At 39.2% G+C, this 19,724-nt stretch overlaps 2 protein-coding genes across 17 annotated transcripts in view; one reads left to right on the plus strand and one right to left on the minus strand.

Moving 5' to 3' along the window:
• Positions 1-19,724, minus strand: part of Cask (calcium/calmodulin dependent serine protein kinase) — a 340,650-nt gene that overhangs the window by 139,852 nt on the left and 181,074 nt on the right. The window lies entirely within an intron of this gene.
• On the plus strand, positions 15,823-16,806 carry Gpr82 (G protein-coupled receptor 82). Its single transcript, XM_036175436.1, has one exon. The coding sequence runs from the start codon at positions 15,823-15,825 to the stop codon at positions 16,804-16,806; it is 984 nt and encodes a 327-aa protein (XP_036031329.1).

Genomic DNA, 19,724 nt, shown 5'->3' on the forward strand with positions numbered 1-19,724 from the left:
TTGTCCTCAATTTCCACTTTGTCCCTTCCTTCCTTCCTCCCTCCCTCCCTTCCTTCATGTTTACAAGCAAATGAATGGGAATCAATGAAAAACTGTATTCATGTGCTTTTCACTCTGCTAGTGTTTCACGTGCACCATAGCACTGGACGGTGGTTTGTAAGGGGCAGCTGTATTTACCCAAGGGAATGCAAACTGATCAGCTTTCGTTCCACAGAGACAATTCTCTGCTGAGATACCTAAAGCACCATGGACAAGATGTCTTTAATATGTCCATGTGTACACATTCATGTGCATGCTTGTGTGCAGGTACACACTGGAAGCCAGAGGTCAGCATGAGATGTCTTCTTCAATTACTTTCCATTTTATTTTTGAGACAAGCTCACCCACTGAACCTGGAGTTCTGATTAGGCTAGACTGTCTGGCCAACAAGCCCCAGTGATCCACCTGTCTCTGCCTCCCTAGCTCTGGGACAATAAGCATATACTGCCATGCCCAAAGTTTTCATGTGGGTGCTGGGGATTGAAACTCAGGTAATAATGCTTGTGTGCCAAGCAATTTATTGACTGAACCATCTCCCAAAGCCCCCAAGATAATATTTACCAAAAATCAACTCCCCCCAATCCCAACCTCTCCAAATCTTAAAGTACTACTAACATGTATTTACAGCAAAAACTTTTGTTTATCATATCAAAATTGTATGATGCCAAAATCCGCAAACCTTCAAGACTGGCTTTCTGGCTGTCACATATTTGTATATCTTGCAAGACTGACCTGAATCTTGAAAGCTAATTCACAGCAAACACATACAGGTAGAGCAGATAAAAAAAGAAAAATTGTACATTTTATCTGAACTAATTTTGTTTTAGTTCATAAAACAGAGAAAGAACCTCCAATAAGATGAATTTTGGAAAAGTTTTTAGTTACAGTTTGGATACATGCGTCTCTTTTAGCTTTGGTCACCTAGAGAAATTACTTTAGGAGCAACAGTTACTAGTTATCTTATTTGGTAATTTCACACCTAAGTTTTACTCTATATGTTTATTAACTATTATTGTTTTTCTTGACACAGGACAGTGATATTTAGTCCAGGCTGGCCTTGAACTTGCGATCTTACTGTTTAGTCATGCTGGGATTTTACAGGTGTGCACTGCTATACCTGGCTAAGATTTTTTAAATTAGAAACATATTTAAAGGGAGGGGATCCACACTACAATAGACAGTTAAGTAACTATGACTCAAATTTAACAGATGTTAATGTTTTAGTCTTACTTAAAAGTTGTTTCACTGGGCATGGTGGTGCATGCCTGTAGTAGTCCCAGACCTTCAGGAGGTTGAGACAAGAAGATTGTAAATTCAGGGCCAGCTTGGGCTAAACAGTGAGTTCAGGGCCAGCTGGGGTGATACAGTGAGACCTTGTCTAAATATAGAGGGTGGTGATAATAATTCTCTAATACCCATACACACAATTCAAAGTTAGATATACTAAGGCTTACCTCACAGCATCCCCCAAAGTCTACTTTCTAAAGTTAATATATTATCTTTTAAATGTATATTTTTGTACTTTTATAACACTTATGTGCATAACGATACACTTTTTGTTTTAAAAGTTTACAGGTGGTATAACTTCTATTTTACCATTTTATTTTATTTTAAATTCTTTAGTTTCTTTTTTATTATTATCTTTATTTTATGTTTATTAGCCTGCGTGTATGTCTGTGTGAGGGTGTCGGATCCCCTGGAAGGTGAGTTACAGTAAGTCATTACTGAGCTGCTTTGTGGGTTCTGGGAATTCAACCTGGGTCCTCTGGAAGAGCAGCCAGTGCTCTTAACCAGCGAGCCGTCTCTCCTGCCCGTATTTTATCATTCCATAACTTTCCCCCACTAAAGTTATGCTTATCTATGAGTCTAGCACAGTGGCCTTATTTCTTTTCACAGATGAAGTGTTTTAGGATACATTTCCCCCACCAATGGGTACTTAGGTTTCCAGCTTTTCTGTTTGTAGAGACCATGGTGAAAAGCAGTTTTCTGTTCACCCAGGATCTTTGCAGGGAGGTTCCTTAGAGTTGACATCTACAAGCAACAATGTCTGGCTGGAAGACTACACAGGTCTTCAGCACGTCCCAGCTCCGATAATTTATTTTCCAAAGCAACTGTACTACTTATACGTCAAATCTCACAACTAGGCAGAATGAGCTCCTAGCTGCCCACATCCTCACACTTGATTTCATCACACACTTCTGTCCATCAGAGAGGTAGAAGAGCATCTCCTCGTGGCTTCAGTATGCACTTCCCTGATCACTAGGGCAATGGAGCATCATCCTGTAACATCTCCTGAATGTAGGCTTTCTCTTGGTCTGTTCCCACTTGTACCTCCGCCTCTTCCCTAGTTGCTTAACTTTCTAGTCCAACTGTCAGCAGAGAGGCTTTGCCCAGCAACTGATGAAACAGATGCGTACCCACAGCCAAATATCAGGCTGAGTGTAGGGAATCCTGTTGGAGAGGAGGAGGAAGGATTATGGGAGCCAGAGGGGCCGAGGATACAACAGAATCAACTAACCTGGGCTCATAGGAGCTCACAGAGACTGAGCTGCCAACCAGAGAACTTGCACGGGACTGACCTAGGCACTCTGCACATACGTTATAGTTGCATAACTTGGTCCTCTTGTAGGATTCCTAACAGAGGGAGCAGGGGCTGTCTCTGACTCTGTTACCTGCTTTTGTACCCTTTCCTCCTATTGGGTTGCCTCATCCAGCCTTAATAGGAGAGGAGGTGTCTAGTTTTACTGCAACTTGATAAGCCATGGCTGGAAGGCCTGTCCTTTTCTGAAAAGAAAGGAGAAAGAGTGGATGGGGGTGGTGAGATTGGTGGGGAGGGCCTGGGAAGAGGGGAAACTGTGATGGGGCTGGGAAAAATAAACTACTAATAAAAATTTGTTGAAGTAGTTCTTTACATATGGACCATGAATACCTTCCACCTGTATGTGCATATACTTAGTTCAGTGACTTCTGCCAGGTAGCAGTAGCAAGGAAAGAAAACCCTCATCAATAAGTCTAGCAAATCACTAGTCTTTTCATACACATTCCTCAAGGACTCTAAAATTTCTAGGTGAAATAATATTTTCGATAGCTCAGCACTTCACTTAAAAATAGTACAGAGGTATTAAATGAGGGGACCCCTGAGGGTATAAAAATAGAAACGTTTTCTGAGTGTTAAAACTATAAAACCCAAACACTTGTGTATAAATATATAAAAACATGCTTAAGAAGAACACTGTCTCAAGTCAGATGTTCTGATTAAATATATTAACATGTCACATGTTAATTAAAGAAAAGAATTAGGGAATGAAAGAAAATTTAGATGTGCTGGAGAAAAGTCAGTGCTGCCTATTCAAACAGTCCAGGGGATTAGTGCTGGCCAATGGATATGGAGTACAATCTATGACCTCACTGATATGACCATGAGGAAAATCCTGGAGAGGATGAATCCAACTTAGAGCTTAATAACATTTCAGGAAATAATGGACAGGCCTGAAGACTGCTGAGTTCAAATGTTTGCTCCACCATTCACAAATTGCCTTGGACAAGCTCTTCCTCCTCCAGAAAAATAAAACAAAACCAAAACCATGAGTAATGGTGAACCTCACTCAGAGTTGTTAAGAGGGCTGAATGAGTTAATAAATATACCCGGCAAGCAGAGAATATTTGGTATGCTATCCAAATAGCCAAATCCCAGGGGAAAGGCAGAAAAAACGCAAAGAGCAATGGCCAGAGGCTGAGGATAATCGTGAGATCTAGGGAGGTAGACACTGAAAGCTGCTCTGGGCCAACTCTGGAAGAAACTCTCGGGGACTGAATCCTAGCTTGCATTCCTAACAGCGGTGACTGGGGCAAGAACGCAGATGTATTCTGGTTTACATTAGCCGGAGCACACTCTGAAACTCTGCAAGCAGACAAGGAACGTGAGGGTATCATTAGCGTATAGCCGAGTCTCGGCTTTTCTGTATAATCTGGGCGGCATTGCAATGGAAAATGGTAGGAAGTCAAGTGACAGGAGCAATCTTAATCCTCCTACTGTGTTACTTGTTTTTATTCTTTTGGAGGCAGGAACTCTCTATGTGGCCCAGGCTGGCCTCCGACATACTCCTCTACGAATAGAGTCTCTCAAGTTCAGGGATTACATGCGTACACCATCATGGCCAGTCTGAGCCCTCTTCAAATATTGCCCAACAGTAAATTCTAGACCAAAGGTTCTCTATGCCTTCGACTAACACTGCTGGCAGATGTTATAGATGGTCCTTTAGCCGCAGTTCCTTTCTGTTTCCTTCCTGCCATCTGTGGTGTGCAACGAACGGAGACGTTCTTAGCAGTCAGGTCCCTTCCTGGACGCAGCAGCACCTCTTTCTCTTCCTCAGTTCAGTTTTGTCTCTGTGTCTCTACTTTCTCTTTTCAGACTCTTTTCTCATAACTGCATGCCCTCTTCTTTCCTACACCCTTCTCCATCTGTCAGAAGCAGAAATGCTCATATGTATGGGGAAATTCAGTCTGTACTCAGAAGAAAAACCCCGTTTCCTCTATATCTTTGAAACAAACACATTCAGCTGGCTGCAAAGGGAACTGATAAGTTTGCATGCATGCTCATATTCAGTTCCCCTTTGTGGCCAGCGAGGCTTGAAAAACACAGGACATATGGGGTCAGCTTTTGTGGGTAGAGATGACAAGGTTCCGAGTATCAGTGGCAATTATGGAGAAAAGAGTACTAAGTAAGCATCTGTGAGTCTCCTGGTCCAATGATTGGAGATTTCTGATGCTCAAAGCAGTGAACCCCTGAGTGACAAGGACAGTGTAGTGGGGTTGGAGAACAGTTCCTCCACCCTTCTGGAATGACCATCTCTCCATCAGTTTATCCAGCTCTCAGGATCGAACAAACTGCTAGGAGCTAGCAGGAACAGGCTTTCCTTCCAGTTCTACTGCAAAGCTAGACTAGTATTCTGGAAGCAAAAGAAAGGGAAAGGCTTTCATGGTGGGTAAAAATATACAAAGGACATGGCAGTTTCACGGCGCATTTAAGCAGTTTTTAATATGAGGAGGAACCAAAGCAGTCTGACTGCTCCGAGACGTGCCTGGGCCATGTGAGGTCCTTTGCAAAGCACAATTCTTTCCTCAGGAATGCTGCCGAGGAAGGAGAGGACTTGAAAGTCCACTCACCATATTAATCCCTAAGCAAAGAGCCACTTACTGTACTTGGAGGAAAAAACGGAAAAGCCTAGTCAGAACATCAAATTTGAAAGCATATTCAAAGAAACGTGGTGGATTAAAATGAAAAGAATGTGTCAAGACCAATTTCTAAAGAGGCGATAATGGATAGAAGTCATTTCTTTTGAGGTGGGCGGAGGAATGGTGTAGTTCCGTGAGAGCCCTAGGCAGGGGGGAAGTGGCAAAATGACTGAAGATTTTGTGACAAACCACATTTTCTCAAGGATAAAACAATGTATGTATCCCCTGATGTAGAGCTAAGTTGTGAGGCATCTTTTGGAGGATCAGGATAGTTGATAGGAGGAAGTGAGGACAGCTAGAGGTAGAGGGTATTTCTTCTAATACTTTCTCCAGAAGTTAAAATCTACTGCAGAATATATTTATTATTTTCATTATAAACCTTTTAGTATTATCTGACTTTTCAAACTATATCCATCAGCTACCATAATTTTATTTTAAATGTTAAATATTAGGTGATGGCCAAAAAACTTCCTTTTCTTTTTTTTGGGGGGGGGGGGGGGGGGACAGGCAGGAACTCATCTGTAGCTCTGGCTGTCCTGGAGGACAGCTTGACCTCACAGAGATCTACCAGCCTCTGCCTTTTGGGTGCTTGTCAGACTTTAACCTCCAGGATTAGTATAGTCATGAATAGTTGACTCTTATGATAGTCAATCAGAACAAGACAAGGCAAAAGGCAAACCAAAGAATCCTTAAATCATCTACCCTATTCACAGACAGGAATTATTGCCTTTAAATTATTTTAGTTTTATCATATTTAAAGTGGTTTTTGTAGACTTATTGGGGGCTTAAAAGGACAAACCAGACATTTTTCTATTTGCTTAGTTTACAGCTGGAAATGACTGCAATGCAGGCAGCTTCAGCTTTGTGTGAGCAAAGGGTCTGATACTGGTGATACACTGCCCTCTGGCGGCCAAAGCTCTAAAGAAGCGAGGTGCTTACAGAGCTGCTTTGTGTTAAAATTTAATGTACGTTTCCTCTCCAATTGTTTTCTACTAGGTATTTATTTCTGGAGATGTAGAATTCAGGCAAATTTATTATTTCCAAACATCAATGATTTAGTTTTATTAAAGCATTACATTTCAGGTTGTTTTCCCCTGAAAGAAAAGGCAACATGAAAATATTAGAAAAGATTTGTAAGATTTAGAAAAGAAGACTTGTTTGGAATGATGATTTGAAATGACTACGTCAACCCTAACCTATTTCCACATATCAAAAGATTACCAAGATGCAGGTGCCAATGGAAGACACCCCTATTTTAGCAGGAATCATCAATGATTGTTAAACTCCACTGGGAAAGGGTAACATTAAATTCAGACTCTCATAGCATGACCCTCTGATCACAGGGAAAGGTGGTAATGGGTACATAAGTAAGATCTGGTTTTGCTCAAAGGAGATCCTTGGTTGCTCACCTTGTCAAAAGCAATAATCCCAAAGACCATGTTTTTTGTGTGCTTTTTGTTTTGTTATCTCTCTCTCTCTCTCTCTCTCTCTCTCTCTCTCTCTCTCTCTCTCACACACACACACACACACACACACACACACACACACACACACAGTTTTGGTTTTAATTTTTTGAGAGCGAGAGAGACAGAGATACAGAGAGGGAGAGAGACAACACAAAATTTTGTGGGTAGGGAGGTAGAGAGGATTCGGGGAAGGGAAAGATATGATAAAAATATATTGTATGAAATGTCTTTTTAAATAAATAAATAAAAAACAACCCAGATTCTGTGAGTGCTATCCTATTTGATGTGAGCATTTAATACGTGAGGGCAAATCAAGGACTTATGCTAGTTGTGTTCTCATAGATAATATGTTTGTCCTCTATGGACCTACATCTACCATCTAGAAAGTAGAAGAAATAATATAATAATAATAATAATAATAATAATAATAATAATAATAATAGTGGTTTTTTGAGACAGGGTTTCTCTGTGTAGCTTTGTGCCTTTCCTGGCTCTAACTCTGTAGACCAGGCTGGCCTCGAATTTACAGAGATCCTCCTGCCTCTGCCTCCCAAGTGCTGGCATTAAAGGCGTGTACCACCACCGCTCGGCAAAATAATACTATTTATCTCAGAAATATCCTAAAACTTCTATGTATGTATGTATGTATGTATGCATGTGGGGCTGGAGAGATGGCTCAGAGGTTAAGAGCACCGCCTGCTCTTCCAGAGGTCCTGAGTTCAATTCCCAGCAACCACATGGTGGCTCACAACCATCTGTAAGGAGATCTGGCGCCCTCTTCTGTCCTTCAGTCATAGTGCTGTATACATAATAAATATATCTTTAAAAAAAAGTTTAAAAAAATGTAGCTAAGGGACTGTCATTTATTGTCAAATTCTCTTTTGTTCCTCTTCCCCTCCCCCCCTCCCCCTCCTTCCCCCCGAGACAGTATCTCATTATACAGCATTGGTTGACCTGGAACTCTCTATAAAGCCGGATGGCCTCAAGGTCACAGAGATCCACCTGTTTCTGCTTCCTGAGCACTGGGATTAAAGATTTGTGCCACCATGCCTGGCTATTAACAATTTTTCTAAGAGCAACTTATGTAAAATGCATTACTTCAATTTTGGGGGCTCTCAATATGAGAAACTAAATAGAGACACTAACAGATACAGGAAGGAAGACCTCATGCCCAGTTCTCCCTCATCTTCTCTTGCTATGTCCCCCCTCCTTGAATATAGACAGAAAATGACATGGAACATAGCCTTAACCTTAAGACAATTGTTTTTTCTAGAAATTCAAAAGAAGTAGCTAGTAATAAAATGGCCAGGAAACCTTGTTCTTGGAAAGAAATGGTAGAGAATCCTGGGCTGATTACCTCTCTGCATCCCCAGTTGCTGTTTCATAGCGTGAGTGATGTGTACATGTGTATATGTGTGGCAATGTGATCGGTCATGTTACCTTCATTTCCAGAACTGTCTGGTTTTAAGAAAAGAAAGGAAGTATCTTCGAATGCTGCAAAGATCACAGGCATGGCAGGAACAGAACTGCTGGCCCATTCTCATCTTTATCTCTGGCTTTCAAAGAACCCAAAGAAAAGAATGGTTGCTTCTGAAATATGCCACAAGTCGAGACAGATTGGGCTCATTCCTTAAGACATTCTTGCTTTCTTTAATCCATTACTGCGATGTCCCCCTCCCCCAAACCTACTCATTTCTTGTTCGCATTCCAGCTGCCCACTGTGAGGTGGTCCCAATTCTGTGATGATTGCTAAGGAGGTTGCTATCGTGTGTCTGTGCTCTGCATTCTTGAAAGGTAATGTTTAGCTATTGACTCAGGTCTATATGAAAAGATAAAAGCCAAAGCTGAAGGGTAGTGGAACTTGGATGACCAGATCCATTGGGTTTTGTCATTAGACACTTTACAAGCTTGATAACTTGACTGTTGTTTTTGGTACTGGGACTGAAACTAAGGGAATTAGTGATATTTGAATGTCCAAATTTTGGATAGAATGGTCTACTTTTTTTTAGTAGTTATTGAGACAAATACTCATGCTGCTTGGTAAGAGATCAGCTCCTAAAAGCAAGAAGAGCACCTCCCCTACCAATAAACAATGTTTAACAGACATTTAGAAATTGCTTTTGCTAGAAGGCTGGGGAGAAGGCTCAGGTGGCTAAATGCTTGATGCAAACATGAGGACACGAGTTTGATCCCCAGAACCGATTTAAAAGATCAGGGTATGGTAGAGTGCTTTAATCCTAGTGCTGGGAAGACAGGTGGATCCTTGTGGTTTGGCTGCCCAGTCTAGCCTCACTGGTGAGCTTCGTGCCAGTGACCGATCTTGTCCTCAATGGAGGTGCATGGTGTTTTTGAGGCTAGAATCTGCAACTGCCCTTTGGCTTTCACACAAACACACACATGCAGCTGCATACACTCACATACATGGAAAAAGAGGGCAAAAGAACAAGGAAACCCCAACCTTCCTAAAAATCACTGTCTTTTCATTTGGGCCCCCAGGTAACTAAAAGCACAATTTAAGCCTGGCATCTCTGCCTTTCACCTTGCCTCGCTTGTTATGTTTCAACCACCCAAGGACTGCATATCAAAAAAGCAGTGAGAACTAACTGATTCCATCGCCCTTCAAGGCTGAGGACACAAAGACAATACTAAGGAGGCCTCTTGGTATTATCCCTTTCACCACATCCTGCTTCAGATGCCTAAAAGGTGCCTGAAGGTCTCCAGTCATTATCCTAACCCAGCAGTCCTTTGGATTCCATCCCCTAGATTAGGACAGTTATCCACAAGGAGGATTATAGCATGAGCAATCATCTCCTGAGATCCACCAGGTCCCCTCCAACAATAAGAACATCTATAGACCACCTTGCTGAACCACCACTGAGTCAATGATCAATTGATCACAAGGCGATTCATACAACGTATTGGCTACACCTTGACCAAGGCTGTTTAATTATGCATAGCTCTTGACTTCTTGCCTCCGTTTGTCCTCTATTTAAAACCTAAAGCTGATGTCAGTACTCTGCAGAGGGACTTGGGGTTACTAGACACTTTTATCTGTTCCTCTTTTTGATGCGTGCATGTGATTAACTCTCTTGTCTCTGCTCTTCACAATTTCTCAGTTGTTTCTTGAATTGGCCCATTAGGATGGGTGGCCTGGCCCAGCCTGTTAGGGCTCCTGGAGAAGGTGCTTGCATTCTAAAACTCTAGTTACAGATGGGTCTTCCATGACTACAGCTTCTTGTAGTAGATGTGAGGCCTGAGAGCAGTAGAACTGGAAACAGGGCTGTGGCTAGACACCACATCCTGAAGAGAACAGGAGGTTCAGTGAGCTTGAACAAACCACAGCTTTGAGTAACAGGACTGCACTTCACTTCTAAATGCCTTGGGCCAGCATTGAACTGAGTAAGACTTAACACAGCCGAGCTTTGAGGGAAATCATGATCTTTAATATGTAATATTCTAATGTGCACAGAATAAGACGTGTTCTTATCTTATATACCAGCTTCCTTCTCAATGCCCCGAGCTTCTGATTGGTCAGATGGACCATTTAAAAGGCCAGTTACAGCCAGATTAGATATAAGCATGGAGAGCCAAAAATAACTTCCCATTTGAAACACGTAAGTTCAGGTATGACTAAGCTATTTCATGTCCTCTGGCTTTTGGCTTTGAGGGACACAGGTACATGTGACCTTAAGCCCCCTCCTATTCCCCAAGTTCGTGCAGAGTCAGTAAAAACAGCTCACGACCATTTGCAAAACTGAATGCCTGCCTTTTGGACTACTCTTACTAAAGTACTCCAAAAGAATTCTGGAGCCAGATTTAAAAACTGCACCTGATACATGTGTGGGAGGCCAGCTCCCACCTTTTCAAGGGTTCCTATGAGGAGGAGAGAGGGATAAGAAAATATTAGATAGAAAGATAGTAAAGAGGAAAAAGACAGAAATACAAGATAGCTTCGGGAGGACCCAACGGCTCGAAGATTTATTGAAAAGACAGCATGCAAGATCAAAGCACACTGTACAGCCAAGTGTAGACCCTTCCAAACACCTGGTAAACATACCCGTGACCAAATCAGCTCATTATGCAGCCCTGCTGGGGAAAACAAGCTCAGATTCTCTGACCCTGAGTAATTTGGGCCTCCACATACATGTAGCAAGAAAATTTAGCACAAAGCAGGACTTGAACTGGGGGATGATAATACTTCCAGGACGTGTATCATAAGGATTAGAGCAGAATACTTTGTTTGGGCAGATGAGATAAGAAGTAATCAGATAAGAACATTTACATGTGGACAAAGCAGAACTTTGAAGAGGGAACAAAAAGAACCAAAGGAAACTCCTAGTAACAAAGGGGTACTTTTATTTCCTAGAGAATTTGTAGCTTGGTTTAATATTCTTGAAATGTCTCCCTGACAAGTAATATTTTTGTTAGTGTATTATCACCTGACATTAAATTTTTCTACTATTGGAACGGACTATTTTCTACTTTCTTAGAAAACAATTTACATTCTCTTCCTAGTAGTCTCATTTAGCTACCCCTGTTAGTCTTTCCTCTTCATTTTCCACCACCATTCATCATACATTCTCTGTTCTCTCCTTTCAGTTATTTTCACAAGGGTTTTTTTTTTTAACCATTTTAATTTACTGTTCCTTCCATTTTCTGGTTCACAGAGCACTTGAAGTCTGTATAACACATCACATCTTCCTTGAAACATCTGAGTAAACTGCACTGTTTAAGGAAAATACAGAACTTTAAAAACTAAAACAGTCAAGAATGTAACAACGGCCACTTTTTAAGGAGTTGTCCATTTTGGGGGATTCAGATATAGGAAAGGGCTTGCTGGATATTCAAAAAGTCCCCGAGTTCTATTCCCAGTACTACAAAAGAGCAAGGGCTTTTTTCTAAAGGTGGGAAGAGGCTGGCATTGTGCCCATCCCTGCTTCCCTTGCTGCCTTTTGTTACTCTAAGTGCTGAAGAAAAGCCTAGCAAAATGATGAAGATGGAAACTGCCAAACAATTTTTAGATTTATAGAACCTGAACTTCTGGTGACTTTCAGATAATATCAGAATGTGTAGCCTTCCTTGTTCTTTTAATTCTCTGCATCAATCAACACAGAGCATACAAATTTCTGTGAAGATTAACTTGTAGAAAACTTATGTTTGTAACTAGCCCCAGGAGGTCAAGGTTGATTACTATGTTCTTTCCACAAGGGGAAGAGAATGGGCACAGAGCATAAGCCAGACTTTCCCTCCCTATAAAAGCCCTTTCTTGGAACCTAGTTCTTTAAGACAGAGCATTGCCAATAACAGCCTTCTCCAGCTTCTCGGGCTCAATAAACTTGATTTCTCATCTTCTACACACTGGATGAGTGGTAAGCAGGACTTGGGTTGGAAACAAGAATTGGTAAAACTGGGCTGGGGATGTAGGTAGCTCAGTGGTACAGTACTAAATGTACATAGCTCTTGTATAGAGCTCTTGCTATGTGCATTTACCCCTCAGTGGTTAATTCACAGACTGACTAAACAATCTTACATGTAAAATTAGTGTCACAATTTGGTATAACTATTAACTTGTTCTGACACATATTTGCTGCTTCCAAGGATCCCCAAACACATCATAAAATGCTCTATCTGATGTACTCACTACTTCAACTCAAAATGGAGGTAGCACATGCCAATCTGAAGGAGAGAGAGAGAGAGAGAGAGAGAGAGAGAGAGAGAGAGAGAGAGAGAGAGAGAGAGAGAGAGAGAGACAGACAGGCAGAGAGATTATTTTAGTAACCAAACTGGGTTACAGTCCCTGGGTATAGTCTGTGTACACAGTGAGCATCTCTGGGCACCAGCTTTTTCAACCCCCAAACAGCCCCAAAGACCACTGATGACCATGAAGTTTTAATCCAGTATAGTGATACTTAATTTGAGCAAGCTGGTATAAATAAGAAAACTTAAAGTTTTGTTTTCCCCTACTCTTAGAAAAGATGGATTGCGAAGAAGATGAGTTTTGTAGTGAAGCTGAGACAAATTTATATCAGTATTTTCTTGAGTTACTGGAGAGTAGTTCCTTCTGTCATGCTCACAAAAAAATAGCTATCTATGTGCAATTAAACCTTTCAATGTAACTTCAGCCAATCACAATAGTAAAGCTAGCTACTTGAGGAAATAATCATAAGGAAGTATACTAAATATGTTTATAGGTAGACTGCCCACTAACTTCCTCCCACTAAAGAAATAGAGAAACGAGGGTTTTGTTTTGTTTTTTGAGGAGGTAGTTGCTTCATTTACCATAACTATGGAATTTCTTCAATATCTAATTTCCCTTTTCTCCCCATGTAGTTGGTGTCATAAAAGACTCTATTCATACTGGTTAAGGATCCTGGAAGAGCGAAGATCAGAGAATTGTCAGTCTGAAATTTACATCACTACCTGAACAGTACATAACCTTAGTCAGCATAAGCTCCTCATACAGGTAAGGGTGATTCTTTGTTCAATTTTAGCTTAAAGGTTAACTGTAAATGTCTGAAAGGATTAAACTGTTTCAATTGTGAAATCTGATCATTAATTAAGTAAGGTAGTCAGCATAATAACTGTTTAACTAGCCATGAGTAGCTGCTAGAGATATAGAGGTTTTCTCACTTGTCAAATTAGCAGACACAGTGTGTACACAAACATTCCACTGAGGGGAATGCACACTTGGAGACATTTTCTTGGAAGCAATTCTGGAAGAGCTCACTTTTATTTGACTTCTTAAGTTTAATGATAGTTTACAAATTTTAGAAATTTTTCTAGTAGCTTTAGAATCCAAGGGTATTATTGAAGGGGACACAAATTTGGGAAGCTGAAGAGGGAGAGCTAGTTGTCATTTTGTTTCTTTAGCTACTCAACAGCATTATCTGACCCTTCTCCATCTTCTCTTGCCCTCCTTTTGTTAGGGAATATTTGTTATGGACATTCATGGAGGTGCTATATTACCACTGCTGCTTTTAGCATGCAGTGTGTTGTCTCTGAGGCAGAAGCTACTGCTTTCTGTAAGAAGCTTCATCCCGTAAAAGAAGCTTTGGCCTTCTATACAATCAAATTCTCCTTTGAACAGAAGGGTTTTTCTTAATAAATGAATTGGTTTACTTCCATCTCTATCTACCTGATTTTGAAATCAGCAACAGTACAGATTAGGGTTGCATATTTAAGACTATCTACAATCCATTGCAGTTCAATAGCTATAAAGGCACTCTGAAACATATGGTACAATTTCTAAATAAAAATTGTAAATAAATAAAATGGTGAAGACAGTGGTAGACCTTAGGTACGGGTCTTAGTATCTGAATGCAGACAAACTGCACAGTCTTTAAGCCTTCCAAAAATGATAATGTATTAGGAAACAACCCTCATTTTTATAAAATCTGATGTATAATTTTTAAAGCAATCTAAGATACAGAAAATAATAAGACCATGATTCTGAAGAGGGGTAGAGAATAAAATAATCCCAAAAGGCAGAGGTCAGAAAATGGGAAAATATTTTTATGTTTATCATTGAGAGAGAAGGTGACTAAGAAAATTTCTGCTGGACATCATAAAAGAGCACAGAATACAGTGTCCCACAAGTTAATGGTGAAGAACATAGAGAAATGGTATGCTCAAAAGAGAAATCACATTCTGGAAGACAGAAATTCTTATTTGACCAGAACCTAGTAACTTTTCTGTTATTCTCTGCAGCAGAAAGATTTAAAAATAAGATATAAAAAACCAGCGAGGCTGTAGTGGTGGCACACACCTTAATCCTAGCACTTGGGAGGCAGAGGTAGGCAGATCTCTATGAGTTCAAGGCCAGCCTAGTTTACAGATGGAGTTCTGGGACAGCCAGGCCTACACAGAGAAATCCTGTCTTGAAAACAAAACAAAACGAAATGAAAAAGTGAAAACCAGGGCTGGAGAGATGATTTAATGGTTAAGAGCACTGGTTGCTCTTTCAGAGGAACCAAGTTCAAATGAATCTCTAGCCACACAGTGGCTCACAACCATATCGATCTGTAACTCCAGTCCCAGTAAACTCTTTTCAGGCATCTTCAGGCACTGCATGCACATGGTGCATGGACATACATGCATATAAAACACCCAAGCAAATAAAATAAAAATAAATGTTTTTGAAAAGTAAAAACTACACCTGCATTTCCACTGGGTTGAAAACACTATATCCTCTAAATAAACAAACAAATCCTGAAATCCACAGATACTAGATTACAGAGGAGGACACACTAGGGTACTCCAAGCCACCAAGCATACCAAATATAGTTTTGACACATAATTTATTGAAGTGTGAGGATTTAGCACTACTTGGAATGAGAAATTACTGATGATCTTGTAATGCCCATAAGTTCTGCAGTTTACCCTTGGTCTTAATGTTTTCCTTATGTTTAATTGAGGACCTTATATGAGTTTCATTAATTTGGAATTGGGTTTACTCCTGGATTATGAAAAAAGACCCTTCTAATAGTACTATAGAAAAGTGTTTTAATCTAGCCATAAATATACTTGGAAACTATATATAATCAATGTTGTAATTAAAAACTAGTTTTTACTTATTAGTTTTTAAAAATAAGAGCTTTAATATAAAAACTTGCAAACAGAAGCTATTTATTGATTCTTAAGTTATCATACAAAGAGATGGGTTTTACCTGTCTGCTAATTTGGCCACATTTGTAGCATTGCCCTCTGATCAGCATGAATTAATCTGTATGTGAATTTAGATTTCTAGAGAAAACCTATCATGATTTACATATTGCTTTATAATCTAAGGAAAATAAATTCTTCGAAGCTATGAATGATAAATCTCAGGCATTTTTAACTATTTGTATCAAATTTTGTTTTTTTAGACGAAGGCATCACTTTAAATACTGTTGCTTTTATTTCAACTGGACCACTGAGACAACTAGGTAAGATACCATGTGGATTTTCCAGCTCCATCCAATGCATTTTGTTGCTTTACCCAAAAGCTTAAAAAAAAGACTTAACTTAAATATCACATTAATATTAATATTAAGTCTATGCATTTCTGTTCTAGATCCTGTGACAAAATTCAAGGAAATCTGATATGAGTAACAACTCGACATGCATTCAACCATCCACCATTTCTACCACAGCTTTACCGATCACTTATGTCTTTTTGTGTGTTGTTGGTCTCTTTGGAAACTCACTTGCTCAGTGGGTATTTTTAACAAAAATAGGTAAGAAAACATCAACGCATGTCTACTTGGCAAATCTTGTGACTGCAAACTTACTTGTGTGCACTGCCATGCCTTTCATGGGTATCTATTTCTTGAAGGGTTTCTATTGGAAATATCAATCTGTACAATGCAGACTGGTCAATTTTTTGGGAACCCTATCCATGCATGTGAGTATGTTTGTCAGCCTCTTAATTTTAAGCTGGATTGCCATAAGCCGTTATGCTACCTTAATGAAAAAGGAATCCATGCAAGAGGCTACCTCATGCTATGAGAGAATGTTCTATGGTCACTTACTAAAAAGATTTCGCCAGCCCAACTTTGCCAGAAAAATGTGCACTTACATATGGGGAGTTGTGCTGGTCATAATTATTCCTGTTATCCTATACTACTCAGTTGTAGAGGCTACAGAAGAAGGAGAAAGACAGTGCTACAATCGGCAGATGGAACTGGGAGCCAGCATCTCTCAGATTGCAGGTCTCATTGGAACCACATTTATTGGAGTCTCATTTTTAGTAGTAGTAACATCATACTATTCTTTTGTCAGCCATCTGAGAAGAGTAAGGACCTGCACCTCCTTTACAGAGAGAGATCTGACCTACAGATCTGTGAAAAGGCATCTTTTGATCATCCAGGTCCTCTTAGTAGTTTGCTTTCTTCCATATAGTATTTTTAAACCCATTTTTTATGTTCTGCACCAGAGAGGAGACTGTCAGCAGCTGAATTATTTAATAGAAGCAAAAAATATCCTCACTTGCCTTGCGTCAGCCAGAAGTAGTACAGATCCCATTATATTTCTTTTATTAGATAAAACATTCAAGAAGACACTATATAATCTCTTTACAAAATCATAATTCACCATATATACTACCATATGGCTGACTTTTGAATGGAAACCATCACAAAACAGAAAAGCTTTCATGTGACTCTATTAGTGACATTAGCTTGGTTGACAATAGGCACCAAGCAAATCTCTTTGGGGTTTATAAATAAATATAGGCATACAATTGGACATACAGTTCTACTTATACTGAAAGTCGAGATGACAGAGACTTTCAGAAGCAAGTCAAGTATACCACAAGGATTCCACTGTATATGAAATCAAACATTTTTTTGTTTTGTTTTCAGTCAATTGTGGATCCTCTGTCCAATACACAATATTTTATGACTTGAAGGATAAAGATGCAAAAGGCTGATAGGTGTGCCTGCTTTCTAACCTAAATTTTATTCTGTTGGGAACCTAAAAAAAGAATTAGAAATGTTAAGTACTGGAAAAATTCAACCAGTAAGAAATATCTTCATTTAAATCCTATCTAACTGAATAAATAGTGCATTGTAAAGTAAATTTGGTATTATCTGGCTCATTTTACTGGGAAAGGCATATTCAATGATTCTAATATTTAATAAATAGATTTCACTTACAAATATGCTTAAACATTTGGACTATGATTTGTCAAAATAAAAAGCAATATCATATATAATTATATGCCCATCTTCATGCTATTTTCATATATTTCCAATATAAATAATGATGTTATTATTAATGACAGTACCTGCCATATAGTTATGTTGAATTAATTTCTGTAAACTAAATGAATGAATGGTAAAGAAGTGTAATCTTGTTACATAAAAGGCTAGCCTTTGGATTTAAACTCTCTGGTTCAGTACTAGCTCAATCTCTTATTTACCTGGACATATTAATTTCTTTCATCGTGGAACAGAAAATATGACCTGACTCATATCATCGCTATTAAATCAGATACTGTTACTATTGGAAGCTAGCAGCTAGTCAGCACTTGCTGTGTGCTAGGTCCTCTGTGTATATGCTTCATGAGTAGAATTTTAATCTTCACAACCATAAAGCATGTTAATGTACTTACTGATGAAAAAACCCAAATGCATAGTTAAGAGGTCATCTCAATTCCTCCAGTATATAAATATATTTAATAAGTAATTATTTCTTAGTGATAACTTCTTTCATGTAATCTCGCCAGTAATAAAAATAGTGATTATATTCTGTATTATATACATTATGATTAAAAAGCAAAAATAAAAACTGTGTTTCCCAAATTATCATAAGCTCCTTTGGAGCTATATCTATCTTCTTTTTCTACTTCCGTTCTCTTCTCTCATAGAAACAAAAGAAAAGAGTTGAGTAAAATCAACCATTAATCACAATTTATCACTTTGTTAGAAACTGCTTAAAGGCTCATTTTCTTCTCTTCCATATGGTAATCACTTCAGTGTTCAAAAAGAAGTTTTCATTAAGTTTATGTGATACTACAAATCTTTAATTTCAAGGCAGGTTTAGTTCCTGAAATAGAAGTGTAGAACACATTTTCTAAGAGCTATGTGCTCAAAATTAGTAGACATTTTGTGTCATTTTCATCAAAACTCAATACAGAAACATATCCAGTAAATCCTTGTTGTTTTTGTTGTTTTTACTTCATTCCTTAACTGAGAGATGAAAATATACAAAGTTGGAACACATTCTGGCATCAAATATTAACAATGTATATCTATTTTCCCTCCCTCCCCCCCCCCCCCCCCCCACCTCTGTGTATGTTGGGCCGTGTGCTTGGATGTGGTGACTTTTAACTTCAGGTCTTATTCCTCAGCAGCCATCCATGTTAATTTTGAGAGAGGGTGTCTCACTAGGACCTGGGGCTTGCAGATTACATGAGGCTGGCTGGTCAGCAAGTGCTAGGGATGTGCTCCCCAACATTGGAATTACAAGTATGTGTCACTAGGCCTATCTTTCGGCCATACCACTCTGAACGCACCTGATCTTTTAACTTGGGAGCTGGGCACTGAACTCGAGTCCTTGTGCTTCTGTGGCAAGTACTTCACCAACTGACTTACCTCCCCAGTCTGTGTACCTATTTGAATACCTGACTGAATTTTTGGTTCAGTAACATGCAGAGACAAAGGAGAATTGGAAATTCCTGGTGACCCTCTTGCGTGCAGGCTGAAAACTGAGGTATCTAATGTAGTGACTTTGTAGACATGCAATTCATAGAATAATTCAAAGTCCATTGAGAGACAGCCTGAGATGCTCAGATTTCTCCATAGTTACAACACACTATCCTTTATAAGTTTTAGCCCCCAAACTCATTGGACTAAGAGGAACTGAAATGATCATATTTTTTTAATGGAAACTATACCATATTAACTCATTGTACTAAGACTTTAAAACACATATAAAACTTTAAAAATCACTTCACAGGCCTGGAGAAATGGCTCACCTGTTAGCGTACTAGCACGCATATTGTGGCTCACGACTGTAACTCTAGTTCCAGGGAATCTATGACCCACAAGGCACCAAATTCACATATTACACAGATACACATGCAGACAAAACACCAACACACAAAATAATAAAAGAATTTGAAAACTCACTTTACAGGCCAGGTGTGTTGGTGCACATCTTCAATCCCAGCACTTGGGAGGCAGAGGCAGGAGGATCTCTGTGAGTTTCAGGTCAGCCTGCGTTACATAGTAAGACCTTGTTGAAAAAAAATCGCTTTACAGCTCTACTTACTATGTTAAAGATAAATGATATTACCAAACTAGAATTACTTATATTTAAAAATGACATGCAATGAGGTATATGGTTTCTCTTCAAATTGCTCATTATGACAGAAAATGGAAGCTGTATTAAATTATATGTTGGGTTTATTCTCAACATATTGTCTTTACATAATTTCCTAAATAGGTGATTATCGTGTTGAATTTTTCTTAGTAATTGAAAAATTAATTATTTAATATCATA

The sequence above is a fragment of the Onychomys torridus genome, chromosome X (genome assembly GCF_903995425.1).
Source record: "Onychomys torridus chromosome X, mOncTor1.1, whole genome shotgun sequence".
NCBI classification, from domain to species: Eukaryota; Metazoa; Chordata; class Mammalia; order Rodentia; family Cricetidae; genus Onychomys; species Onychomys torridus.